Raw genomic sequence first — 27,988 nt, 5'->3', positions numbered from 1 at the left:
AGTTCCTGTGGTCGCAAAGAGTCGGACACGACTGAGCGACTGAACTGAACTGAACTGAACTTCATGCCCTTCCTGAACTCCCTATGGTACTAATCACCTACGTTTACAGGCACGTTTAACTGATAACCCACGACTCTTATGGGGCTTTCCTGGAGGCTCAGTGGTAAAGAACTTGCCTACAAATGCAGGAGACGCAGGTTTGACCCTTGGATGGGGAAGATTTCCTGGAGAAGGGAATGGCAACCCACTCCAGTACTCTTGCCTGGGAAATCCCATAGACAGAGGAGCCTGTGGGCTACAGTCCATGGGGTCGCAGAGAGTCGGACATGACTTAGCGATTAAACAACAATAACAAGATTCTTAACATACATGAGAAAACTGGAGTCTCAAGCAGTGCCGCTACCTTGTCAGCCAAACCTGAGACCAAACGTTTCGGTTTACCTTTGCAGCTAACTCAGGACCCCAGAGAGTGCAGGGAGGGGGCTCTCTCCCAGGAATTCTTGTTTCCCTAAAAATATTCCACAGCCTTGGAGAATTGCTTTCCCGCTGCCTTGAGTGCACAAGCTAGGACTCCTCCTGTCAGACAAGGGAGACCTGAGCGTGTGGAAAGTTCGTCATCGGTGCTGGGCGGGGCGAGGACTCCCGGTCTGAGCCTGTCAGGAGGAGACCCCGGAGGCGTGGCTGGGCGGGGCGAGCGGGGGGGGCGGGGCCTGGGCGTGCCCTGCGGCGTGCGCGGGGCTGGCCAGCGCGCGACGGGGGCGGGGCAGCAACTGCGGGCCCACGCCGTAAACAGACAACATGGCGGTGGCGGCTTCCGCGGCACCTGGGGCCTTGGGCACTCTGCAGGCCAGCCGTGCCCGCTTGGTGGCCGCTTGCTGTGCGCGGCTAGGCCCCAGGTGGAGGCTGCCCGGCTCCTGGACGTGCCCGCGGGTCGACTCGACGATATGGGCCCGGGGCTGGACGCCCGCGGCCGGGGGAGCGGCCTGGCAGAGGGGCTACAGCGCAGAGGTGAAGACTGAGGACGAGCTGCGGGTGCGGTACCTGGAGGAGGAGAACCGAGGTGAGGGGTGTGACCCGGGTGACCGTGGGTCCTAGGAAAGGGTCTCAAGGTCGCGTGTTTGTGCTGACGTCAGTGTCTACGGAGAAGCTCGAGGAAGGGTGTCCTCCCTTCCCCCACTCACGCTTTGCAGCTATTTAGTGCTTTCCATGCCTAAAGAGGGCTTCCCTGGTGGCTCAGACGGTAAAGAATCTGCCTGCAATGCGGGAGACCTGGTTCTGTCTGTGGGTTCGATCTCTGAGTTGGGAAGATCCCCTGGAGGAGGGCATGGCAACCCACTCCAGTATTCTTGCCTGGGGAAATCCATGGACAGAGGAGCCTGGCGGGCTACAGTCCTTGGGGTGAAAAAGAATCGGACATGACTGAGCAACTAAGCACATGCCTGAAGATGTACTACGGAGCAGCTTACCTGCAAAAGTAGCCCTTGGCGCCAAAGACAGAAATGCAGCTTACGCTTTCATCTCTAGATGAGCCAAGATTAATAAACCGGTTGAATGATATTTGCTTCCAGATTTCGTTCTTGCTCTGTAATTGCTTTCGGTTAACTCAGCTGTGAAGGGGAGAGTTTTAGAAGCTGCAGTGAAAGTGCACTTTATTATTCTGAGTATTCGTCAATTTAAAGCTGTTCATCTGAAAAAAAAAATTCCTTTTGTTCATTTTATCTTAGAAAGATAGTTTTGTGGACTATTTTCACTTCAGTTAGACAATTTTGAGTATTTTCTTGGTTTTCCAGTTCCTTTGCTAAACCTGGGGGGTGGGGGACACAATTGGGGATGATATTGATGTTGCCCTTGAGCTTCTTTAGTGGGAGGAGACAGATGCTTTAGCAAAATAATACAGTGGGAGGAAGGGTTATGATCCCAGGGTGTGTGCCAGTCGGTAGGAATGCTGTTAAAGCCCAGCTCCTTTCACTTGCCTTGCTGGGAGACGCTAAATGGATCATGAAAGGTGGAAATAGCAGCGTGCCAGAAGGGTAGTCTTCGAATTTTGACATGTAGCTATTGAGCACCGATAATCTGTTAAACAGAAGTGCAAAACCAGTTAAGTCATGTTTGATATCTGTAAGCTCCTAATATATCAAGAAAGATACTGGTGATTGAAAGATTATGCTAACTTTAAAGGCTTGATGAGAGCAGAAGGTTTTAATACCCGCAAGAGGCATACGATCAACTATATTCGGTGAGATTGGAAGATTCCAGAGGGAGGTTCTGAGGGTCAAGTTAGGATTTTGCCAGGTGCATATTCCGTCCAAGGCGTTCCTTGGAATGGAATTTGACATTACTGAGGCAGACTTCTCTGTGATTCTATTTTCTTGTGTGTAATATAGAAAAAGTAATACTGACTTTGTATGGCTGCTGTGGAGATTAGATGGGAGTGTGATATTAATTGCCCACTAAGTATCAATCTAGCTCTCAGTGGGTGCTCTGAAGTATATGATGAGTTATTTCATTTATTTATTATTCCTGACAGAAGAGCATGGCTAAAGCCATGGCATATGAACATGTATGGTGTTCTGGAGAAATGACATAGGGCAAATGTGGTTGTAGTATGGCATGACAGGCAGAATACTGAGAAATTCAACTGGAAAGTAGATTAGTACTGGAGTGACTAGAGCAGTTAATCCTCCCATCTTTTGGGTAAGCTTAGTCTTGTCAGGATTTCAGTTACATTAGGTGTACCAACAGTACATTAGATACAAAAACATTGCAGGTACAGCTAGTAATATGCACCATATTCTGTATTTTTTTAACCTGAATAATGCACCAGAGAAGGCAATGGCAACCCACTCTAGTACTCTTGCCTGGAAAATCCCATGGACGGAGGAGCCTGGTAGGGCTCTGCAGTCCATGGGGTCGCTAAGAGTCTGATGCGAGTGAAGCGATTTAGCAGCAGCAGCAGCAGCAAATAATGCACACTGAAAATATATTTTCATAAAATTTCTGAAAAGTCCTTCAGTTAGGTTTCAGCTGGATCAAGGGAAAGAAGTCAGAGTATAAATTCAAATGTTTTCAGTCACTTGAAATGTAAAAATCAACTACTAGTAAATACAGTTTTTTAAGAAAATTGGCCTGCTTCCTTTCGGGATTTGCCAGGTGACAACTTAGTTTTGTCTAACATTATATAGGCTTTGCTCAATGGCGACCCACTCCAGTACTCTTGCCTGGAAAATACCATGGACAGAGGAGCCTGATAGACTATAGACCATGGGGTCGCTAAGAGTCGGACACGACTGAGTGACTTCACTTTCACTCTTCACTTTCATGCATTGGAGAAGGACATGGCAGTCCACTCCAGTGTTCTTGCCTGGAGAATCCCAGGGACGGAGGGGCCTGGTGGGCTGCCGTCTATGGGGTTGCACAGAGTCGGACACGACTGAAGCGACTTAGCAGCAGCAGCAGCTCTACTGTCAAACCAGCAATAAGCAGTGCAAAGAAAAACAGCATGGCAAGGCTGATGGAAGTGAAGGCGTCTCTGTGGTGTCTTTGCTTCTCATTAGAGGCGAGTCCAAAATTTTGTCCTCTCAGTAGTCTGCAGGCAATATGATGACTCTGCTGGGTCAGAGGAGCCCCAAAGTGCTCTCTGCCCTGTAGGCCTTGTTAGGCTGCGGAAGGTAGATAAGTGCAGAATATATCAGCTCTCATAGGTTTTCTGAGTTCCATATTTGTAATTTGTTGTGGAAGCTCAATTAGACACCAACTTTCTTTAGTCGTTATTTCTTGCATTGTTGTCCAGCCTCCTCAGCGTTTAGAGCAGTGGTACTGGTTATGGTTTACAAAGGTCTCTCCTGGTTTTCTGCAGTGGCCTCTTTTATAGGTCTCCAGTCATTCTCCTTCCCAGTTTATTCTTTGCCTTGGTGCTGGAGTTATTTTTTCAGGACCAAGCAAGAATTGCATCTCTGTTCAGTTAGAAACCTCTAGTGGTCTCTAATGTCTGCAAGCTCTCACAACTGCAGATATTTACGGATCATTCATCTCCTTTCTGCTGCACCTAAGCCTTACCTTTTCCTGCTCCTGTGTCAGTGCTCTGCACACACCTTCTGGAATGACCTGTCTCCTGTCCCTACCAACCTTCTCCCAGTCCAACAGACTTCTACTTGTAATTGTGACCCATTTAAAAAATAGTTTTTCTGAACTTTGCACCAGCTTCTGGCAGAAGGAGAACAAATAAATGCATAATGCAACTTATTCTTAATACCTGCTCCTTCCTCATGCATTCACATCTTCTGGAGTGTCTTTGTAATCTTTCCACTTTTCTCCATGTTCTTCACCAGCACTATTCTTGTCCAAGCCTGTATCACCTCTCAAGTGGATTGTTGCAGAGTTCAGCTAGCTTGTCTTCCTACTGCTTTAAAAGGTTGATTCCTTTCATGTGTTTTTCATGTTTCAAAAAATGTATTTTCATATATTTTATGGTATGTGAATTCTCAGTAAAGTTCTCGATTTAGATAGACATGTATATTTTAAAAATTTTATTGAGATAATTCCCATTATAAAATTAAAAATGTACAGTTATATTTAGCATACTTATAGAGTTATGCAACCATCACCACGATCCAGTTTTAGAACATTTTTATCACTCTAGAAAGAAACCGTGTTTTCTTTAACAGTGATTCCCCATTTTCAGTACTCCCTCTCCCTCCAAACTAAGACCCATTTGTCATCTACTTTCTGTCTCAAAAGATTTTTTTTAGCAACATATTTTATTTTGGTTTAAAAAAATTATTTATTTTTAATTGGAGGATGCCTTACAATATTGTGTTGGTTTCTGCCATGTATCATCATGAATCAGCCATAGGTATATGTATGTCCCCTCTCTTGAAACTCCCTCCAACCAATAGATTGTTCTGCTTTGGACATTTCACATAAAGAAATCATATGTGGTTATTTATGGCTTTTTCACTTGGCAATATGCTTTCAAGATTCTCTTATGTTGTGGCATGTATCAGTGCTTCATTTCTTTTTAGGACTGAATAGTATTCCGTTGGTTGGATTTTTTTTTTGTCTGTTCATTATTGATGTACATTTGGATCATTTCCACTTTTTGGATCTTGTGAACAGTGCTGCTTAGAACATTCTGTATAAATTTTTATGGATACTCTTTTTTATTTCCACTTGGGAGTGCAATTGCTGGATCCTGTGGTGATTGTAATTTTATGATTAACATTTTGAGGGACTGCCAGTTTCCCAAAGTGCCTGCAGCATTTTCCACTCCCACCAGCAAAGTGTAAGGGTTCTAATTTCTTCATATCATGACCAATATTTTGGGTTTTGATTATAGCCACTGTGTGTGGTTTGAAGTGATATGTTAATGTGGCTTTGATTTGGACTTCCCTAATTGTTAAAGATGTTGAGTATGAGTATCTTTTCACGTGCTTATTGTCCATGTGTATATCTTATTTAGAGAAATGTCTTCTGAAATCCTTTTTAATGGGGTTGTTCTTTTGTTGTTGAATTGTAAGTGTTCTTTATATATTCTGGATACAAGTCCCTATTCAGATATGTAACTTGAATATATTTTCTCATGTTCTATGGGTTGTCTTTTCATTCTTGTTAATTTTGAAGAACCTAGGTTTTTAATTATGGTGTAGTACAATTTTCATGGACAGAGGAGTCTGGCAGGCTACAGTCCATGGACTTGCTGGACATAACTTAGCCACTAAACCAACAACCGATCAACAATTTATTTATTTGTTTATTTTTGTTGTTGAATATCAAAGAATCTCTAGAGAATTCTCAGTTTTTCTCAAGAAAGTCAAGTCAACTGGGATTTTGATAGGCATTGCATTGCATAGGTAGATTGATTGGGGAATATTGCATTTATAACAGTGTTAAATTTATCGTTCTATGAACATGGAATATCTTTTCACTCAGCAGTGTTATGTATTTTTTCAGTGTATAAGTCTTGCACGATTTTTGTTAAGTTTATTTCTAACTATTTCATTCTTTTTGGATGTTACTGTAAATGGAATTGTTTTTCTTAGTTTTCAGATTGCTCATTGCTGTTCTACAGTAATACAGTTGTTTTTGTATGTTGACCTTATATCATGCAACTCTGCTGAACTTGCTTATTCTCATAATTTTTTAATGGGTTTCTTAAAATTTATGTATATATACAAGATCCATGTCATCTGCACATAGAAGAAATTTTACTTATTCTCTTCCAATGTGGATGCCTGTTATTTCTTTCTCTGTGTAATCTCCTTCCTTGAGCCTCCATTACAGTGTAGAATAAAAGTATCAAGAATAGACATCGAGTCTTTTTCCTGATATGTGGTGAAAGCATTCATTCTTTTACCAAGTATGATATTAGCTGTGGGTTTTTGGTAGATGTCCTTTATCAGATTGAAGGAACCTCTGGCTATTCATACTTAATAAGTGTTTTTATCTGGGTGAAAGTAAGTGAAAGTTGCTCAGTCATGTCTGACTCTTTGCGACCCTGTGGACTGTACAGTCCATGAAATTTTCCAGGTGAGAATACTGGAATGGGTAGCTTTTCCCTTCTCCAGTGGATCTTCCAACCCAGGGATCGAACCCAGGTTTCCCGCATTGCAGGCGGATTCTTTACCAGCTGAGTCACAAGGGAAGCCCAAGCATACTGGCGTAGGTAGCCTATCCCTTCACCAGCAGATCTTCCTGACCCAGGAATCGAACCAGGGTCTCCTGCATTGCAGGCGGATTCTTTACCAACTGAAATATGAGGGAAGCCCTTATCTGGTTGAATTTTGTCCAGTTCTTTTTCTGCATCTATTGACATGATTGTATGACTTTTCTTGTTAAGCCTATTATATGATTGATTATGTTAATTGATCTTAAGATATTGAACACACACCTGGAATAAATCCCACTTGATTTTGGGGTGTAATTATTTTTATACATTGCTGCATTTAATTTGATAACAGTTTATTGAGGATTTTTGCTTTTATGTTCATGAAAGATAGTGGTCTTTAGTTTTCCATTCTTGGTATATCTTCGGATTTGGTATAAGGAAAATGCTTGCTTCATAGAATGAGCAAGGAAGTGCCCCTTCTGCTTTTATTTTCTGGAAGAGATTGTATATCATTGTATGTCATTGTATCTGGAAGAGAAATTATATCATTTTTTCCTTTGAATGTTTTGGTAGAATTACAAGTGAAACCATCTGCACCTGAAGTTTTCTGTTTTGGAAGCTTATTAATTGTTAATTACATTTCTTTAATAGATGTAGGCCTATTTGACTTATCTCCTTCTTGTCCTGGTAGATTGTGCCTTTCAGGAAGTGGGTTTATTTCATATAACATAGCAAATTTGTTGGCATACAGTTGTTCATAATGCTTCTTTATTATGCTTGCATCAAAGAGATTCAGTAGTGATGAATTCCTCATGTTAGTAGTTTGTATTTTCTTTCAAAAGATTTCTGAAATTAGTAGTTTGTTTTCTTTCTTTCTTTCTCTCTCTCCCATGGAGAGCCTGGCTAGAGGTTTATCAGTTTATTGATCTTTTTAAAGAACTAAGTTTTGATTTGACTGATTTCTTTTCTACTGATTTGCTATTTTTATGTCATTGATTTCTTCTGATTTTTAATTTTTTCCCAAACTTACGTTAGATTTAATTTGTTGTTTGTTTTCTAGTTTCTTAAGGTGGAAGTGTAGATTTCCACTTCTTAATAAGTGCATCAGTGTTATCAGTTTTCCTCTAAGCACTGGTTTTGCTGTGTCATACATATTTTGAGTTCAGTCGCTCAGTCGTGTCCTACTCTTTGTGACCCCATGAACCACAGCACGCCAGGTCTCCCTGTCCATCACCAACTCCCAGAGTTCACGCAAACTCATGTCCATTGAGTCAGTGATGCCATCCAACCATCTCATCATCTGTTGTCCCTTTCTCCTGCCCTCAGTCTTTCCCAGCATCAGGGTCTTTTCAAATGAGTCAGCTCTTCGTGTCAGGTGGCCAAAGTATTGGAGTTTCAGCTTCAACATCAGTCCTTCCAATGAACACCCAGGACTGACCTCCTTTAGGATGGACTTGTTGGATCTCCTTGCAGTCCAAGGGACTCTCAAGAGTCTTCTCCAACACCACAGTTCAAAATCATCAATTCTTCGGCCCTCAGTTTTCTTTATAGCCCAACTCTCACATCCATACACGGCCACTGGAGAAACCATAGCCTTGACTAGATGGACCTTTGTTGGCAAAGTAATGTCTCTGCTTTTTAATATGCTGTCTAGGTTGGTCATAACTTTCTTTCCAAGGAGTAAGCGTTTTTTAATTTCATGGCTGCAGTCACCGTCTGCAGTGATTTTGGAGCCCCCCCAAATTAAAGTCAGCCACTGTTTCCCCGTCTATTTGCTATTAAGTGATGGGACCGGATGCCATGATCTTAGTTTTCTGAATGTTGAGCTTTAAGCCAACTTTTTCACTCTCCTCTTTGACTTTCATCAAGAGGCTGTTTAGTTCTTCTTCACTTTCTGCCATAAATGTGGTATCATATGCATATCTGAGGTTACTGATATTTCTCCCGGCCATCTTGATTCCAGCTTGCGCTTCCTCCAGCCTAGCATTTCTCATGATGTACTCTGCATATATGTTAAATAAGCAGGGTGACAATATACAGCCATGACTTGCTCCTTTCCCGATTTGGAACCATGTCCAGTTCTAACTGTTGCTTCCTGACCTGCATATAGGTTTCTCAAGAGGCAGGTCAGGTGGTCTGTATTCCCATCTCTTTCAGAATTTTCCAGTTTATTGTGATCCACACAGTCAAAGGCTTTGGCATAGTCAATAAAGCAGAAATAGATGTCTTTCTGGAACTCTCTTGCTTTTCCATGATCTAGCGGATGTTGGCAATTTGATCTCTGGTTCCTCTGCCTTTTCTAAAACCAGCTTGAACATCTGGAAGTTCACGGTTCATGTATTGCTGAAGCCTGGCTTGGAGAATTTTGAGCATTACTTTACTAGCGTGTGAGATGAGTGCATTGTGTGGTAGTTTGAGCATTCTTTGGCATTGCCTTTCTTTGGGATTGGAATGAAAACTGACCTTTTCCAGACCTGTGGCCACTGCTGAAATTTTCAAATTTGCTGGCATATTGAGTGCAGCATTTTCACAGCATCATCTTTTAGGATTTGAAATAGCTCAGCTGGAATTCCATCACCTCCACTAGCTTTGTTCGTAGTGATGCTTCCTAAGGGGTTGGGGGGACACATGCATATTTTGGTAAGTTGTATTTTCAGTTTCATTTAGTTAGAAATATTTTAAATTTCTCTCTAGATTTCTTCTTTTATTTATATTTTACTTAGAAGTACCTTATTTAATCTCCAAGTATTTTGAAGTTTTCCCGCTGTCTTTCTGTTACTGATTCCTGGAGTTTATTTCCATTGTTATCTAGGAGTGTACTTCAGTATGATTTCTATTTTAAATTTGTAATGGTGTGTTTTTTGCCCAAAATATGGTCTGTCATGGTGAATATCCATATGACCTTGGGAAGACTGAGTAGTCTGCTGCTATTGGATGCAGTATTCTATATTCAGTTAGATATCGTATTCAATTAGATTTAGTTAATTTTTTGGTTGGTATTCAGTTCAGCTATACCGTTAACTGATTTTCTGCCTGCTGGATCTATTAGTGATAGAGGCGAGTTGAAATTTGCAGCTGTAATGATGAAATTGTTTATTTCTCCTTGTGATTCTGTCAGTTTTTAAATCATGCAAATTTAAGCTCTATTGTTTGGTGAATACACATGGGTTATTATGTTGGAGAAGTGACCCCTCCAACATTACCCCCTTTTCTTACTCAGACTATTCTTTGTTCTGAGATCTGCTTTCTCTGAAATTAATATTACCACTCCAGGTTTTATTAGTGCTGTTGTTGTTTAGTTGCTAAGTTGTGTCTGACTTTTGTGACCCCATGGACTGTAGCCCCCCAGGCTCCTCTGCCTGTGGGATTTTTCCAGGTAAGGATACTTAATTCCATTGCTGTTTCCTTCTACTGATCTTCCCGGGATTGAACTCAAGACTCCTGCATTGGCTGGTGATTTCTTTACCACTGAGCCACCAGGGAGGCCCTTTTTTAGTGTTAGCACTGATTATCTTTCTTCATCTTTTGATTTTTTAAATCAGTGTGTCTTTATATTTAAAGTGGATTTCTTGTATATGTCATATGGTTGGGTATTGTTTTAAACCACTCTGACAGTATCTGTCTTTTAGTTAGTGTATTTTAGACCATGCATACTTAAATTTATTATTGAAATAGTTGGGATTATTATGTATTTATAACTGTTTCCTATTCATTGCCCTTGTTTTTTTCTTTCATTTTTTGACTTTCACTAATTTTCTGCCAATTTTCTTCCCTCTTTTAGCTTATCAGTTACCCTTTTTTAGAGATTTTATTGGTTGCCATGTTATTTGCAGTACATATTTACAACTAATCTACATCTACTTTTAATAACACTATATGACTTCATACTGGTAAAGGTATAAATGCATATTCCCGTTTCTTTCCTTCCATACCATTGCTGTCATTCTTTACACTTTTCTGTAAGCTACAGTCACCACATACATTATTGTATTATTGTTTGGAATAAGTTGTTATCATTTAGTTGTAAGTCAGAAAGAACATTGACATTTATTTAATAGTCTGTTGTTAGCAGTGGTTGGGCTTAATAGTTCTGAATTTGTTTTCCTTTTATTGTAGAATAGAGCAAATGAAAACCTGTTGGTCTTGGGAAGTAGACTTTTCATTATGATGAAAAGAGAAGGAGAGAGAAGGTATAAATATGGGATGGGGGAAGTGAGGAAGAAACTTGTTGCATTGGATTTGAATTAGAGTTACCAGGACAAACTTACAAAAATCATAAGTGTATTGTATGTATGAGGTTAAAGCATCTGCCTCCAATGCGGGAGACCTGGGTTTGATCCCTGGGTCGGGAAGATTCCCTTGGAGAAGGAAATGGTAACCCACTCCAGTATTCTTGCCTGGAGAATCCCATGGATGGAGAAGCCTGGTAGGCTACAGTCCACGGGGTCGCAGAGAGTCGGACACTACTGAGTGACTTCACTTTCACTTTCACTTACCAGGACAAACTTATAAAAACCATAAGTATATTGTATGTATACATATTTACATTTATTTCTTTTTCTGACCACAAAAATTATCTAAATGAAATGATACCATGATAGCCGTAAACATATCTGATATCCAGATTTTGGTTTCTAACGACTATTCCCCCATTGAAAGAAGCCAGGACTTTTTGGAGAAATGTCTGATTTCAGGTCTGGAGCAGGGAAAGTGAAGGTGAGTCTGGAATATCTTTGTGGGCTAGGAAGCAAGGAAGTGTTCAAATAGTAAAAGGATCATGGCAGGGCACAGCCTTACAGGGCTCTCACTGAGCATACATATCTGGGTAATTTGAACATTAATGGATTAATGGAACAGTATATAATAGATTATATAGCACCTTGAATAAAGAGTCGATGAAACCATAGAGATTACACGAAATAGTGTGGTAGGGAAGAACATATTTTTATAGAAAAATGGTAGCAATGATAGAAAATCACCATTTTTTGAAACCACCAAGATAAAAATAAAGGAATTATCATGACAGTGAGATACAGATGCTTTATCTTTTCCCAAGTTGGTATACAGTTGTCCCAACACTGCTTAATCATCTTTACTCCACTGTTTTGAAGGGTATTTTTATCACAAGCTGAATTTCCATACTGTCTTTCTGTTCTGTTCTATGATCTCTGTAGATGTGTTATCCATTATTGTATGATTAAAGCTGTGTTGTGTTTTGGTAGGACCAGGTGCTCATGCCTTCATCTTTACTCTTTTTGTTTTTTTCCTTTGTTTTCATTCCTTTTCCTGCATGGTTATTTTTCTACAAGAGTTTTGGAATGTCCATGTATAATTTCAGGAAAAGGCTTATTAGTATTTTTATTGGCATTGTGTTAAATTTAAAATTAGTATATTTGCATAATGTTTTTTTCAGTATAAAAACATGTTTCCATTTGCTTAATTCTTCTTCAGTTTAAAAAGTGCCTATCCATAGGGCTTGCACATTTATGTTATGTGTTTCCCAGGTCACCTTGCCTCCTGTTTGGTTCATAAAAATGAAATAATTTGTTTCAATGTATCTTCTAAGTGGTTTCCTTTCTCCCGCTGTTTCTCTATTTCTCTTTATACAAAGGCTATTGTTTCTGGATGTATTAATTTCATGTGTTTCAAATAAATATGCTTTTGTTTGCAGTAGTTTTTTATTTGACTTGCATTTTTTAGGTTTATAATCATCATTTGTTAATGATTTTTTAATGTTTCTAAAATTTGGATATTATAAAAATTGCTGCATATTCTCTTTGTATTCAAGTGAAAGATTCTGGGTTAGTTCATTATATTTTTAGTGTTAAAGTTTTCACTACTATTATAGTATTTTAAGGAGCCTGAATTATATATGATTTATCAAAAGTATTCTGTTCTCTAGTTTTCAGTACTTTGAATATTACATGTGATTTGTTATTAAAAATAGTTAAATTATTGAGGTTTACAAAATTCTAAAGTAGCAATATGTGCTCATTGGTTTAACAACAACAACAAAAAAAACACCATGGGAGGGTGCTGCCTCTTTACTTTCAAACTCTTTTATCAAAAGTAAAGAGTTTATATTTTGAGTCCTTGTTGTGAATGATAATTTTATTCACTTCTGATTTGAGTTACCTACATAATTATGTATATAGACAGTATCTGAACTTTTTTTGTGTAAGGTCAGAAACTGTTTACTGGTCTACATCTTTAATCTTCTAACTGTACAATTTCTGTGATTTGTAACCTTAGTTTATATCATCAGAGCTTTTGATAATTGCATCTTGTTCTCTTATCCAGTGTTTTATCTAGAGATTGAATATAAACAGTTTGTAATGTTACTGATAATATTTATGTTGGTACTACCTTCAGTATATCTTTAGAAGCAGTCTGCTTTCCATCTCTGCTCCACAGCCTGTGTGATCTCTCACCTGGATCTCTGCAGCAGCATCTTGTTGAGTATCCCCTACTGTAATTATTATTTTTTTGGTCTGTGTAGATGAAATTCACATAATACAAAATTAACCATTTTAACTTTCCAAGGGTTTTTAGGTTATTCCATGTTTACAGCCATCACCACTGTCTTAAATCCTTTCAAATTGCTTTCAAAACAAAGCCATGCTTCTTAGTCACTTCCTCCTCGTCCCATTCTCCCCAAGGTTTCCAAAACCCACTAATCTCCTTTCTGTCTTTATGGAGTTTGTCTATACCAGGTACTTCAGAGAAGTAGAATCATACCATATGTGATTTATATCTGAGTTCTTTCAGCTTAATGTTTTCAGAGTTCATCTATTATACAGCATGTATCAGCATTTCATTTGTTTTTATGGCTGAATACTATTTCCTTGAATGGATATGACTTTTTTGTGAATAGTTATTTGTTTGAATGTATCTTTTTGGGTCATGTGGTAACATTATGTTTGGTGTTTGGAGAAACTGCCAGACTGTATGAGAGTGTATATGAGAGTTCTTATTTCTCCACATCCTTGTCAATACTTGTTTCTTTTTTAAAAAAATTAAAGCCATCTTACTGGTTCAGTTCAGTTCAGTTCAGTTCAGTCGCTCAGTTGTATCTGACTCTTTGCGACCCCATGAATCACAGCACGCCAGGCCTCCCTGTCCAACACCAACTCCCGGAGTTCACTCAGACTCACGTCCATCCAGTCCGTGATGCCATCCAGCCATCTCATCCTCGGTCGTCCCCTTCTCCTCCTGCCCCCAATCCCTCCCAGCATCAGAGTCTTTTCCAATGAATCATCTTTGCATGAGGTGGCCAAAGTATTGGAGTTTCAGCTTTAGCATCATTCCTTCCAAAAGAAATCCTAGGGCTGATCTCCTTCAGAATGGACTGGTTGGATCTCCTTGCAGTCCAAGGGACTCTCAAGAGTCTTCTCCAACATCACAGTTCAAAAGCATCAATTCTTCGGCGCTCAGCCTTCTTCACAGTCCAACTCTCACATCCATACATGACCACTGGAAAACCATAGCCTTGACTAGATGGACCTTAGTTGGCAAAGTAATGTCTCTGCTTTTGAATATGCTATCTAGGTTGGTCATAACTTTTCTTCCAAGGAGTAAGCGTCTTTTAATTTCATGGCTGCAGTCACCATCTGCAGTGATTTTGGAGCCCCCCAAAATAAAGTCTGACACTGTTTCCACTGTTTCTCCATCTATTTCCCATGAAGTGATGGGACCAGATGCCATGATCTTTGTTTTCTGAATGTTGAGCTTTAAGCCAACTTTTTCACTCTTCTCTTTCACTTTCATCAAGAGGCTTTTTAGTTCCTCTTCACTTTCTGCCGTAAGGGTGATGTCATCTGCATATCTGAGGTTATTGATATTTCTCCCGGCAATCTTGATTCCAGCTTGTGTTTCTTCCAGTCCAGCGTTTCTCATGATGTACTCTGCATAGAAGTTAAATAAGCAGGGTGACAATATACAGCCTTGACGGACTCCTTTTCCTATTTGGAACCAGTCTGTTCCATGTCCAGTTCTAACTGCTGCTTCCTGACCTGCATACAGATTTCTCAAGAGGCAGGTCAGGTGGTCTGTATTCCTATCTCTTTCAGAATTTTCCACAGTTTATTGTGATCCACACAGTCAAAGGCTTTGGCATAGTCAATAAAGCAGAAATAGATGTGTTTCTGGAACTCTCTTCCTTTTCCATGATCCAGCGGATGTTGGCAATTTGATCTCTGTTTTCTCTGCCTTTTCTAAAACCAGCTTGAACATCTGGAAGTTCACGGTTCACGTATTGCTGAAGCCTAGCTTGGAGAATTTTGAGCATTATTTTACTAGCATGTGAGATGAGAGCAGTTGTGCAGTAGTTTGAGCATTCTTTGGCATTGCCTTTCTTTGGGATTGGAATGAAAAGTGACCTTTTCCAGTCCTGTGGCCGCTGCTGAGTTTTCCAAATTTGCTGGCATATTGAGTGCAGCACTTTTACAGCAGCATCTTTTAGGATTTGAAATAGTTCAACTGGAATTCGATCACCTCCACTAGCTTTGTTCGTAGTGATGCTTCCTAAGGCCCACTTGACTTCACATTCCAGGATGTCTGGCTCTAGGTGAGTGATCACACCAGTGTGATTATCTGGGTCACAGAGATCTTTTTTGTACAGTTCTCATGTGTATTCTTGCCACCTCTTAATGTCTTCTGCTTCTGTTAAGTCCCTACCATTTCTGTCCTTTATGGAGCCCATCTTTGCATGAAATGTTCTGATGCTATCTCTAATTTTCTTGAAGAGATCTCTAGTCTTTCCCATTCTATTGTTTTCCTCAATTTCTTTGCATTGATTGCTAAGGAAGGCTTTCTTATCTCTCCTTGCTATTCTTTGGAACTCTGCATTCAGATGGGAATATCTTTCCTTTTCTCCTTTGCTTTTTGCTGCTTTTCTTTTCACAGCTATTTGTAAGGCCTCCCCAGAAAGCCATTTTGCTTTTTTGCATTTCTATTTCTTGGGGATGGTCTTGATCCCTGTCTCCTGAACAGTGTCACAAACCTTGTCCATAGTTCATCAGGCACTCTGTCTAACAGATCCAGTCCCTTAAATCCTTTTCTCGCTTCCACTGTATAATCATAAGGGATTTGATTTAGGTCATATCTGAATGGTCTAGTAGTTTTCCCTACTTTCTTCAATTTAAGTCTAAATTTGGCAATAAGGAGTCCATGATCTGAGCCACAGTCAGCTCCTGGTCTTGTTTTTGCTGACTATATAGAGCTTCTCCATCTTTGGCTGCAAAGAATATAATCAATCTGATTTCGGTGTTGACCACTCGGTGTTGATCACTGAGTGAAGTAAGTCAGAGAGAGAGAAGTATCATATGACATCCCTTATATATGGAAAATAAAAAGAAATGATACAAATGAGTCTCATTTAATTTATTATATCTTCTTTGGAAAAATATTTATTCAACTCCTTTGCCTGTTTTTCAGTTGAGTTGTCTTTTTGTTGTGAGTAGTACCAGTTCTTTATATATTCTCAATATTAGCCCCATATCAGATGTATCATTTGCAAATATTTTCTGTTTGTGGGTTTTTTCACTTGTTTGGTAATTTTGATGAAGTCTGGTTTATCTGTTTTTTTCTTTCATTGCTTGTGCTTTTGTTGTCATATTTAAGTCAGTGTTGCCTGAATCAGGTTTGTGAAGATTTATACTTTTGTTTCCTTCTAAGAGTGTTACAGTTTTAGGTCTTAGATAGATTTTGAGATAATTTTGTATATGCTGTGAGTAAAGGGCCCAACTCCATTCTTTTGTGGGTGAATATCTAGTTGTCCACCCCTATTTGTTGAAAAGTCGTGCACCATTGGATGGTCTTGGTATCCTTGTTGAAAACAAATTGATCATTCAGTTTTATTACTGAGGTCTTTCTTTATTACTTAGATCTCTTTCAGTGTGTTTTGTAGTTTTCAGTGAAATTTGTTGGTTAAGTTTATTCCTAAGTAATTGTGTATATATATATTTTTGATGCTGTTACAAATTGTTTTCTTAATTTCATTTTTGGAGTGTTCATTGATAGTGTATAGAAATATAACTGATTTTTGTATATTGATATTATATTATGCAGCTTTTCTGAGTTCACTTATGGGATTTTCTGTGTGTAAGACCATATTATTTGTGAATGGAAATAGACTTCTTTCTTTTCCTCATAGCTCAGTTGGTAAAGAATCTGCCTGCAGTGCAAGAGACCCTGGTTTGATTTCCTGGGTTGGGAAGATCTGCTGAGAAGGGATAGGCTACCCGCTCCAGTATTCTTGGACTTCCCTTGTGGCTCAGCTGGTAAAGAATCCGCCTGCAATGCAGGAGACCTGGGTTCAGTTGGGCAGATCCCCCAGAGAAGGGAAAGGTTACCTACTCCAGTGTTCTGGCCTAGAGTATTCTGTGGACTGTATAGTATACAGGGTCACAAAGAGTCGGACATGAGTGAGCAACTTTCACTTTCACTTTTTTTCCTATCTGAATTGCTTTTATTTCTTTTTCTTGCCTACTTACCCTGGCTAGAATTTCTACTACAGTATTAAATAAAGTGATGAAAATGAACATCCTTATCTAATTTTTTTATCTCAGAGAGAAGACTTTAAGCCTTTTAACATTAAATATGATGTTAATTGTAAGTGTTGTTTTTTTTTTAATAAATGTCCTTTATTAGGTTAAGGAAATTTCCTTCTGTTACTAGTTTGTTGAGGTTTTTAAGTTATAATTTCTTTAAAATCATTTAAAGCATGTTGGATTTTGTCTAGTGTTTCTTTTGCATCAGTTGAAGTGATCATATAGTTTTAAAATATTTTCTTTAATTTTGTTAGTGTGGTGTCTTTCCTCAATTTTTGTGCTGAACTACCCTTGCATTCCTGGGATAAATCCCTCTTGGTCATGACTGCTAAATTTGACTTGCTAGTATTTTGTTGAGGATTTTTTTTACATCTGTATTCATAAGGGATATTGGTCTAGTATATTCTTGCTTCCTTCTAATCTGTTTTCTACACTGTGGCCTGAGTGACCTTTTTAAAATGTAAGTTTGAACATAGAAAAATTTCCCCAATTTGAAAAAAAGCTATTAGAAATGCATAGCAAACATTTTACTAAATGGTGAAATGCTCAGAAGCATTTTCACTAAATGTATTGACAAAATAAAGGAACTTATTATTTTTACTAGTATTATATTGGACTAGAAGTCCTAGCTAAAGTGAAACAGCAGAAGGAAGTGAGAAATTAACATTGGAATAGAAAACATAACTGTTAGTATTTTTGAACAAGATTGAGTATTGACTTAGAATATTGAAGAGAACCATGTAAGTCTATTAATATTTCATAAATTTGCCAGAAAAAGTTTATGTAAAATAGCACTAAAAAAATTGCACTTTCCACATACTCTCAATATGTAATTAGAAAATGTAACTGATATAGAGTGATTTTTATAGTTATTTAGAGTACAGTTGTCTGATTTTTAAACTCAGAAGGAAAAGAATGGACTGTTTTGTAAGTGGTTCCAGCCAAAAATGTTTGTGCATATTAGAGAAAATAAGACTCCTGTGGAGTTGAGAGCAGCAGAAATGAAAGTGGTCAATGTAAGGAGACAGTATCAGAGGATTGTTTTATTCATTGGGGTAGAGAATCCTTTATTTTGTTTGAATTTGTTCAGTTTTTACTTTTTCTTAATTACCTATAGAGTTAGTATATGAACAGTATTTAATATGGTTTGTTTTGTGAACTAACAGTCCTTTCCTCCACCCCATTTCCCATATTCCGGAAACAGTTATTTAAAACCCTTTGATTGTTTTGGGCACATATCATCTCATTTAAAATAACATACATATATTTCCATTTCTGGAATTTTCACGTTTAGGTATCATCTGTCTACTGACTTTTTGCCATGGAGGATAAAGGTTTGGTCCCCTTTCACACTCCACCACACATGTGTACCTTCTTTTTTGCACTTGTTCTTTCCTCTAATTTGGCTTTATTTCTAGGTCGAAGTAAATATTGCCATTTTTTTTTTTAGAATAGCTTTATTGCAATACAATTCATGTACCTTAAAGTTCTCCTGTTTAAAATATACAATTTAGTGGCTTCTAGTACATTTATAGAGATGTGCATCTATCACCACCATCAAGTATTGAACATTTCATTGCCCTAAAAAGAAACAACACTTTTTAGCTGTCACTGCGTGATCTCTCCATCTCCAGCAGCCCTAGGCAATCACTAATCTACCTTTTTTGTCCCTTCTGATTTGCCTACTCTCAGCATTTCATATAAATGGAATTACACAGTATGTGCTCACTTGTCACTGGCTTCTTTCACTCAGCATGTTTTTAAGGTTCATCCATGTTGCTCATGTATTGATGATGCTTTTTTTTTTCTTGCTAAATATTATACTACATGGATTTGTTATATTTTGTTTATCTGCTCATCAACTGATGGATATTTGGGTTGTTTCCAGGTTTTGAATATTTTGAATAATGCTGCTCTGATCATTCTGGTGTAAGTGTTTGTGTGAACATGTGTTTTCATTGTAAACTCTTTCTAAGGAAGATACTAAGTCAAAAGTTGCAAAGGCAATAATATATAAAAAGTTAAAACTTTGGTGCAAAAAAATGCCATAAACAAGTTGATTTTTAAAAGTGAATGATAGGCAAAAGATCTGTTCTATAAATAATGAATTAATATCTGTAATCTAAAAATTTATTATTTGAAATGCAAATGACAACTCTAATAAGATAGGCAAACAGTAAGAACGGTCAATTCAGAAAACAAATGACAAATGATTATTAAACCGATTTAACTTTTGTTCCTATGATTGGGTGAAATCTGATATATAATGATATGTCCCCATATATTGTTAAAGGTTTATAATATTCAGAATAATGTGACCAGTGATTCTCAATAATGTATTTATTGAGGTCCCCTTACTGACCTGAAATGAAGTGTATAGATAATGTAAGCAGCTGACAAACATAATTTTTCAAAAAAATCCTTAAATATAGTAATGAAAACAAAAGAAGTCGTTTATGGCAGAATAACATTTCAGTATATAATTTTTCTGCTGTGATCATTAAAATACAGAAGAGTTAGAATTTAAGAGAAGTAAGAAGACTAGAAACCATTCTACAAAGTAAATAGAGACAAAAACCAGATGGTATAAGGGGATAAATAGACCAGACTTATTGTCTATGATAAGAGACTGAGGAAACAGCCTGAATTGAAAAGGGATAAATACACCAAGATAAATTTGATACTGAGCAAAAGTGTAGTCTTACAGATGAGCTCCACTTTACTTATTTGGTTTTGACTTAAAATAATCCTCTATTGGGATGTGGAACAGTGTGGTGACAGAGTATATTGTAAGATTCAGTTCTCATTGACACCAAGTCAGACAGAAGTTCTTTTACCAGTAATAATACTTGAAAATGCAGTGAATGTATTTGATGGGTACCATGTAAAACAGTTTATTGAAATTCCTGTAATTTTAGGACAAATGTACTTGAAAATTCTAAATGTAAGAGACTTCGGGTTAAGTACATGGGACAGGGTCAGGACAGAAACCTCGGATGTAAATATTGAGAACTAGATGGTAAGGAGCCTGCCTGCAATGCAGGAGACCCGGAGGTTTGATCCCTGGGTCAGCAAGATACCCTGGAGAAAGGAATGGGAACCCATTCTTGCCTGGAGAATTCCATGGACAGTGGAGCCTGGTGGGCTACGGTTCACGGGGTTGCATAGAGTCGGACATGACTGAGTGACTGATAAACACACACACACACTAGCAAAAAAAAGTTGATCCCATAATGCTTGCCTGTGACCAGAAGTTGTTAGCTATTGTGTACTTCTATGTATCCTGAGGATAATGAAACTATATTTTAAATAGTATTCCATCATTTAGAATTTTTATCAGTAAATGTGGCCTTCCTACTCTTTAGTCTGATTAAGTTATGTAAAATTTAAAATGGGTAAAATTGTAAAATGTGGCATATTACCTTGGTGGTACGTAAAGAGAGAAATTGAAGGGGACATGCTGTTACAAAGTTCTCTGAAAGGCTGGATAAAAGTGGTGAATGTTACGTATGAGATTGATTTTATAAATATGTATACCACATTTTTCAAAAATATGCTTGAAAAGGATGGTAAACATGAAAATTAGGATAAAGCTCTTGAAGTGAACCTCAGCGAGGTGGTAGATTCCAAAGTCCCAAGTTAACTAGCTGTGTATATATGGGAATCTGTACCCTGAATTGGAAAGACTGATGCTGAAGCTGAAACTCCAGTATTTTGGCCACCTGATGTAAAGAGCTGACTCATTGGAAAAGACCCTGATGCTGGGAAAGATTGAGGGCAGGAGGAGAAGGGGATGACAGATGATGAGATGGTTGCATGGTATCACTGACTCAATGAACATGAGTTTGGGTGGACTCTGGGAGTTGGTGATGGACAGGGAGGCCTGGTGTGCTGTGGTTCATGGGGTTGCAAAGAGTCAGACACTACTGAGCGACTGAACTGAACTGAACTGTTCCCTGAATACCTTACTAACTCAAATGCTTTTTGTTTCCCCCTTAACTAGGAATTGTGGTGCTTGGAATAAACAGAGCCTATGCCAAAAATTCATTGAGTAAAAACCTTATAAAAATGGTGAGTGTAAAGATTAAATTATTTGTTTAGATTATGGTACAGTGTTGACACCAACCTGAAAATGATTTTTCCTCTTTTCCTACTTATCTTCCCTCTTTCTGTTTAGCTTTCAAAAGCTGTGGATGCTTTAAAATCTGATAAGAAAGTACGGACCATAATAGTCAGAAGTGAAGTCCCTGGGATATTCTGTGCTGGTATGTAAAAAGATTAAATTTTTAAAACTAGTCTAATGTTTCCTTAGTAGTAGCCTATTTTCCATTATAAAGTGTTCTGTGGTTTGAATTTCATTACCAACAATTCCTCTTTGTTTTTCTACTGTTGTTACAAGAAGAAAAAAATGTTTTCTCAGAAAGAAATCTTTGCAGCATGTGGAGAAGTTGTTTTGGAAGTTGAAAAAGTAGTTTGAGCAATTAGAATATTTGTTTGTGGTACTTGAATGATCTTTATGAAAGATGAGCTGGCAAGGAAAAATTGTGTCTCCTACTCAAAACAATGTGCTCTGTGTTTATAAGTTACTTAAAAAGTACTTCAACTGACTAGTAGTAACTACCCCAGTGTAAAACGTTAGATGTAGACATAAGCTTCGGAGGTTTGTGTTTGTAGTAGTGCCCACTCAAATATGTGTCCACAAATTGTTATTTTAAATTGGTGTCTACAGCAGTGAAGTGTTTTTATTTTTTTCCGTTTGTGCTGTGTTACCAAAAGCCAAAGATTAAGTTGCCTTGCATTTTCCATATTTGTAAGTATTTCTAAGTCATGAGATTGAATGAATCTGTTTCAACTAGTCAAAAATATAGATGATTAAGATAAATAAATGCTGATAATATACAGTATTATTGTATTTTATTAATAAGTAAATGAAGGTAGAAGTTGAGGGGTGAAAAAAATTTCTTCCAGTAAACGTATAAATGGGATAATCTACTTGAGATTATTCAAAGATTTGAGGGAACAACATGTAGTATTTTATTCATTCAAGTACTTTGGAGCATTTGGAGTACTCCCAGAGCAGTGCTGGGAACATGGGGGAGTATTTTTAAACAGAATGTTTTTAAGAAGTGTCTTGCTTTAGGCCGACATTCTTTAGTTTGTCATTATTAGATTTTTCAAGCTTCTAACTCTGTAGCTTCCACCTTAAAATGCTGTAAAATTTTATGGTGTTTAAGAACATTCAGTGTAAATGAATTATATTATAGTTTTTGATACAATGTACCATATATAAAAGGATTAGTTTTAGCTTCAGTTTGGTAATCAGAGAGAGTTGGCTGATCCACTGCCTGGGTGAGGACGATTTGCAGTCAAGTTTCTGCTGCTTCTACGTGTGTCCAGCTTGAGTAATGCTATCCTCCTGGTGTTGTCAGAGGTTTGATGTGACAGTGTACATAACGCACAGTGCAGCAGTCAATATATTGTAGCTGTTCATAGTTTTTATAAGGACTAACATTTATTAAAATTGTTTTCATAATATGCAAAACGCTGAGAGTCAGACATGGCTGAGTGCCTTCACTTTCACTTTTCATTTTCATGCATTGGAGAAGGAAATGGCAACCCACTCCAGTGTTCCTGCCTGGAGAATCCCAGGGATGGCAGAGCCTGGGTGGGCTGCCATCTATGAGGTCACACAGAGTTGGATATGACTGAGGCAACTTAGCAGCAGGAGCAGCATTTATTCATTCTTGTTGAAGAATACAGCCTTTCACATAATTAGAGTGTTAACTTTTATTCTGAAGTAGTCATATTCAAAAGAAAAATCCTCACAAATAGTGTACTCACTTATTGGTCATTCTCTTAGCTCCCCATTCCCTAAAGTTACTCTTTTTATTTACGTCTTCCCTTTCTGCCCCCACAATGGTTTCTCTTCTCTGTACATCTGTGTTCTAGTGGCATCTTGTTCATTTCCAGAAACTTAAAGCTTATGAAGTGATCTTGCTTCAAATTTCTTGAAGATAGTAACTTCTCTTTTTCTCCCTTGAAAATCTTCTTATATATTCTCACATCACAGCATATAATAGAGACTCACCATGTACTTGCTGAATTTAATCAGCCTTTTGGAGAAGTAAATGGCAACCCACTCCAGGATTCTTGCTTGGAGAATCCCATGGACAGAGGAGCCTGATGGGCCACAGTCCTTGGGGTCTCAAGAGTCAGACATGACTTACCAACTAAACCACCACCACCACCAATTAGCCTTTAAAGTGTGCTGTGTAATTCACTGATTGTTTTTTTCAAAGGTTATTGGGTTGTGAGCAATTTCTCTGAAATTGTCTCAGACTACTTTCGTATTCACCGACAGTAGCTCTGGCTCCTGCCTTTGGTTCTTTTCTCTGTATCCTTTTTCTAATATACTAGAGGAACAGGTAATTAAGCATTATTAAAGTGATTCCGGCAGTTTGGGGGAGAATGGATACATATATATGCATGACCGAGTCCCTTGGTTGTTCACCTGAAACTACCACAACTTTGCTAATTGGCTATACCCCAATATAAAATAAAAAAGTTTAGAGAGAGATATATATATAAAAAGTGATCCCCACATGTGCTGGAGGTTGCACTGATTGATTTCTGACTTTTTATTTAAATCTGTTCGGTTCAGTTCACTTCAGTCGCTCAGTCGTGTCCGACTCTTGCCACCCCGTGAACTGCAGCACGGGAACCTCCCTGTCCATCACCAACTCCCGGAGTTCACCCAAACTCATATGCATCAAGTCAGTGATGCCATCCAGCCATCTCATCCTGTGTCATCCCCTTTTCCTCCTGTCCTCAGTCTTTCCCAGAATCAGGGTCTTTTCCAGTGAGTCACCTCTTCGCATGAGGTGGCCAAAGTATTAGAGTTTCAGCTTCAACATCAGTCCTTCCAATGAACACCCAGGACTAATCTGCTTTAGGATGGACTGGTTGGACCTCCTTGTAGTCCAAGGGGTTCTCAAGAGTCTTCTCCAACACCACAGTTCAAAAGCATCAATTCTTCGGAACTCAGCTTTCTTTATACACATCCATACATCCATACATAACTATTGGAAAAACAATAGCCTTGGCTAGACTGACCTTTGTTGACAAAGTAATGTCTCTGCTTTTTAATATGCTGTCTAGGTTGCTCATAACTTTCCTTCCAAGGAGTAAGTGTCGTTTAACTTCATGGCTGCAGTCACCATCTGCAGTGATTTTGGAGCCCAGAAAATTAAAGTCAGCCCCTGTTCCCACTGTTTCCCCATCTATTTGCCATGACGTGATGGGACCGGATGCCATGATCTTCATTCTCTGAATGTTGAGCTTTAAGCCAACTTTTTCTACTCTCCTGTTTCACTTTCATCAAGAGGTTCTTCAGTTCTTCTCCACTTTCTGCCATAAGGGTGTTGTCATCTGCATATCTGAGGTTATTGATATTTCTCCTGGCAATCTTGATTCCAGCTTGTGTTTCTTCCAGCCCAGCGTTTCTCATGATGTACTCTGCATAGAAGTTAAATAAGCAGGGTGACAATATACAGCCTTGACGTACTCCTTTTCCTATTTGGAACCAGTCTGTTGTTCCATGTCCAGTACTAACTGTTGCTTCCTGAGCTGCATACAAAGAGGCAGGTCAGGTGGTCTGTATTCCCATCTCTTTCAGTATTTTCCAACTCCAGTTCTCTTCCAGAATTTTGATTGTGATCCACACAGTCAAAGGCTTTGGCATAGTCAATAAAGCAGAAATAGATGTGTTTCTGAAACTCTCTTGCTTTTTCGATGATCCAGGAGATGTTGGCAGTTTGATCTCTGGTTCCTCTGTCTTTTCTAAAACCAGCTTGAACATCTGGAAGTTCACAGTTCACGTCTTGCTGAAGCCTGCCTTGGAGAATTTTGAGCATTCCTAGCGTGTGAGGTGAGTGTAATTGTATGGTAGTTTGAGCATTCTTTGGCATTGCCTTTCTTTGGGATTGGAATGAAAACTGACCTTTTCCAGTCCTGTGGCCACTGCTGAGTTTTCCAAATTTGCTAGCATATTGAGTGCAGTGCTTTCACAGCATCATCTTTCAGGATTTGAAATAGCTCCACTGGAATTCCATCACCTCCAGTAGCTTTGTTCATAGTGATGCTTCCTAAGGCCCACTTGACTTCACATTCCAGGATGTCTGACTCTAGTTGAGTGATCACACCACCATGATTATCTGGGTCGTGAAGATCTTTTTTGTACAGTTCTGTGTATTCTTGCCACCTCTTAATATCTTCTGCTTTTGTTAGGTCTCTACCATTTCTGTCCTTTATCGATACCATTTTTGCATGAAATGTTCCCTTGGTGTCATCTCTGGTTTTCTTGAAGAGATCTCTAGTCTTTCCCATTTTGTTGTTTTCCTCTATTTCTTTGCATTGTTCACTGAGGAAAGCTTTTTTATCTCTCTTTGCTGTTCTTTGGAACTCTGCATTCAGATGGGAATATCTTTCCTTTTTGCTTCTCTTCTTTTCACAGCTATTTGTAAGGCCTCCTCAGACAGCCATTTTGCGTTTTTGCATTTCTTTTCCTTGGGGATGGTCTTGATCCCTGTCTCCTGTGCAATGTCACGAACCTCCGTCCATAGTTAATCAGGCACTCTGTCTATCAGATCTAGTCCCTTAAATCTATTTCTCACTTCCACTGTATAGTCAGAAGGGATGTTGTATGAGATAGCTACCATTATTGTATGAGATATTCCCATTATGACTGCACCTGTGCCAACTATGTCTACAGATGTAGTTCAGCTTTCTGTAATAAGTATACTAAGAAGTTGTATTAAGTGAATATACACAAAGAAAATACTTTTGAAAAACAGCAAATGTATTTAGTGTATTTTCCATATTAGGTAACCAAAATCATAACATTAATTGAGTTTCTGAATGATTGTTGCAGTGTTTGAGAGGAAAAATTTCAGAGTGTAAAAACCGTGTGTCACAGTTCAGATACTTTCATTTAATAGAACCCCTGTGAACCTAAGTGCCTGTTTAAAGGTGGTGGCTTTGCTGGAATTCCTTCTGACTCCTGGGGCAGGGTTTTTACTAAATCAGTGATTTTAATCTTTTGGGTTATGAGGTCTCTAAGTTCTTAAAATTTCATGCACTTAAAGTCACCTATGGTGACTGAGAATATGTGTAATGTTATAATGGCATTCTGGTTACAGTAATATGGTTAAATGGATTTTCTCTGATTAGCCACAATGAAATCTAAATGTGCAAAAATGTATATCATAGCCATTATGACTGTAAATGTTTTTTACACATGCTTTCAGATACTGTCCCTTATCCACGGGCATGACTCTAGGTTGGGAATCAGTGTTACGTTTTCTTTCTTATGGATTTGAACATTGCTTCTGGGTTTATGATGTGCATATATTTTTCTTAGAATACTGAGAAATACCATTTTGATAGTTAGAGTTCATTGTGAAGTACTGAGTAATTTTATCTTGTTTCTTACATGCACAGAAACAGACATACCAAAAAAACTGAAATAATTTTACTGTTTCAATGTTTGAGTCAAAATTTTAACATTATCTGTAATCAAATCATGAGAAAGACCTTTTAATTAGGCTGTTGTATTGGATGTACATGTTTAATCCTGCTCCTCTGTTCATTTTCTTGTTCTTTTAGTGTTCTAACACTAGGTAGCGAAGTATGTATGTACTGTTTTTATAAAAAATTTTATGAGAGATTACTGAGGCTGAGGATTTTTTTTTTGTCTTGAAATTCCTGAAATAGATTATAAACAGTTCTTGGTAATTGATGTAGAACTCTAAACTGAGTGATTCACTGAATTATACTAGTATTTTTTTTTTTTTTTTAAAGTAAAGGTACTTTTGCTTCTGCTTTTGAGTTCTAGTAAATTACGTTCTGACTAAAAACTTGGCACTAAAATTGTCAGTGTTCTTTATTGAGTGATAGATTGTTCAAGTGGATGTAGATGTCATGACAGTTAGATATGTGGAGTCCTCTGATTAATGAAGTTATCTAGTCAGTATTGTTTAGGATCTCAAGTTGTTATATTTGTTAGTTTGAATGTTAGTCCCTTAGAGAGTTTGATAAGTAATGTCAAACGATATAATTTTGTATTAATTCCGTGTAAGGTTCTTTTTTGGAAATAAAAAAACCTGTGTTATAGACACAGGAATTACTTGCAGTAAAGTGTAGCTGTTTTAAGTACATATGTCAGTTTTGACAGGTGTTTAAACCATGAGGACAGTTGTGATATACAACATAAAGCTTTCTTTTTTCACTTTTAATTGAAGTGTGACTGACTTGTATCACTGTGTGAAGTCCAGGTGCACAACATAATGATTCATTCTTTCCATACATTACAAAAATGATCACTGTGATAAGTCTAGTTACCATCTGTCACCATGCAGTTATTAAATATTATTGACTAAATTCTCCATGCTATACATTTTATCCCTATGACTCATATCTTTCGTAAATCGAAGTTTGTACGTCTTATTCTTCCTCATCTATTTCATTCATCTTCCTACCCTGTCCCTTTTGGCAGCCACTGGTTTGTTCTCTGTCTGTGACTTATTTTTGTTTGGTTCTGTTTGTTGACTTGTTTTGTTTTATAAATTCTACATGTAAGTAAAATCTTAGAATATTTGTCTTCGTTTGTCTAACTTATTTCACTTGGCATAATGCCCTCTATGTCCATCCACGTTCTTGGAAATGGCAAGAGTTTTTTCTTTTTTGTGGCTGAGCAATATTCTGCTGACCACATATGTATATACACCACATTTTCTTTATCCATTCATCTATCAGTGGACACTTAGGTTGCTTCCTT

The 27,988-nt window shown here is 38.1% G+C and overlaps 1 protein-coding gene across 3 annotated transcripts in view; it reads left to right on the top strand.

The window, feature by feature from the left end:
- The first annotated feature begins 763 nt into the window (after positions 1–763).
- Positions 764–27,988, top strand: part of AUH (AU RNA binding methylglutaconyl-CoA hydratase) — a 201,106-nt gene continuing 173,881 nt past the window's right edge. For all 3 annotated transcript variants that reach the window (XM_042242981.2, XM_027964187.3, XM_027964186.3), the window contains exons 1-3: positions 764–1,060; positions 21,158–21,225; positions 21,332–21,419. In XM_042242981.2, the coding sequence (XP_042098915.1) occupies positions 799–1,060; positions 21,158–21,225; positions 21,332–21,419 (418 nt within the window). In that variant the 5' untranslated portion in view covers positions 764–798. The remainder of the gene's footprint in view (positions 1,061–21,157; positions 21,226–21,331; positions 21,420–27,988) is intronic.

The sequence above is a fragment of the Ovis aries genome, chromosome 2, assembly GCF_016772045.2.
Source record: "Ovis aries strain OAR_USU_Benz2616 breed Rambouillet chromosome 2, ARS-UI_Ramb_v3.0, whole genome shotgun sequence".
Classification (NCBI taxonomy): domain Eukaryota; kingdom Metazoa; phylum Chordata; class Mammalia; order Artiodactyla; family Bovidae; genus Ovis; species Ovis aries.
The sequence above is the reverse complement of the archived record's forward strand: the minus strand, read 5'-3'. Positions and strand labels throughout refer to the sequence as shown.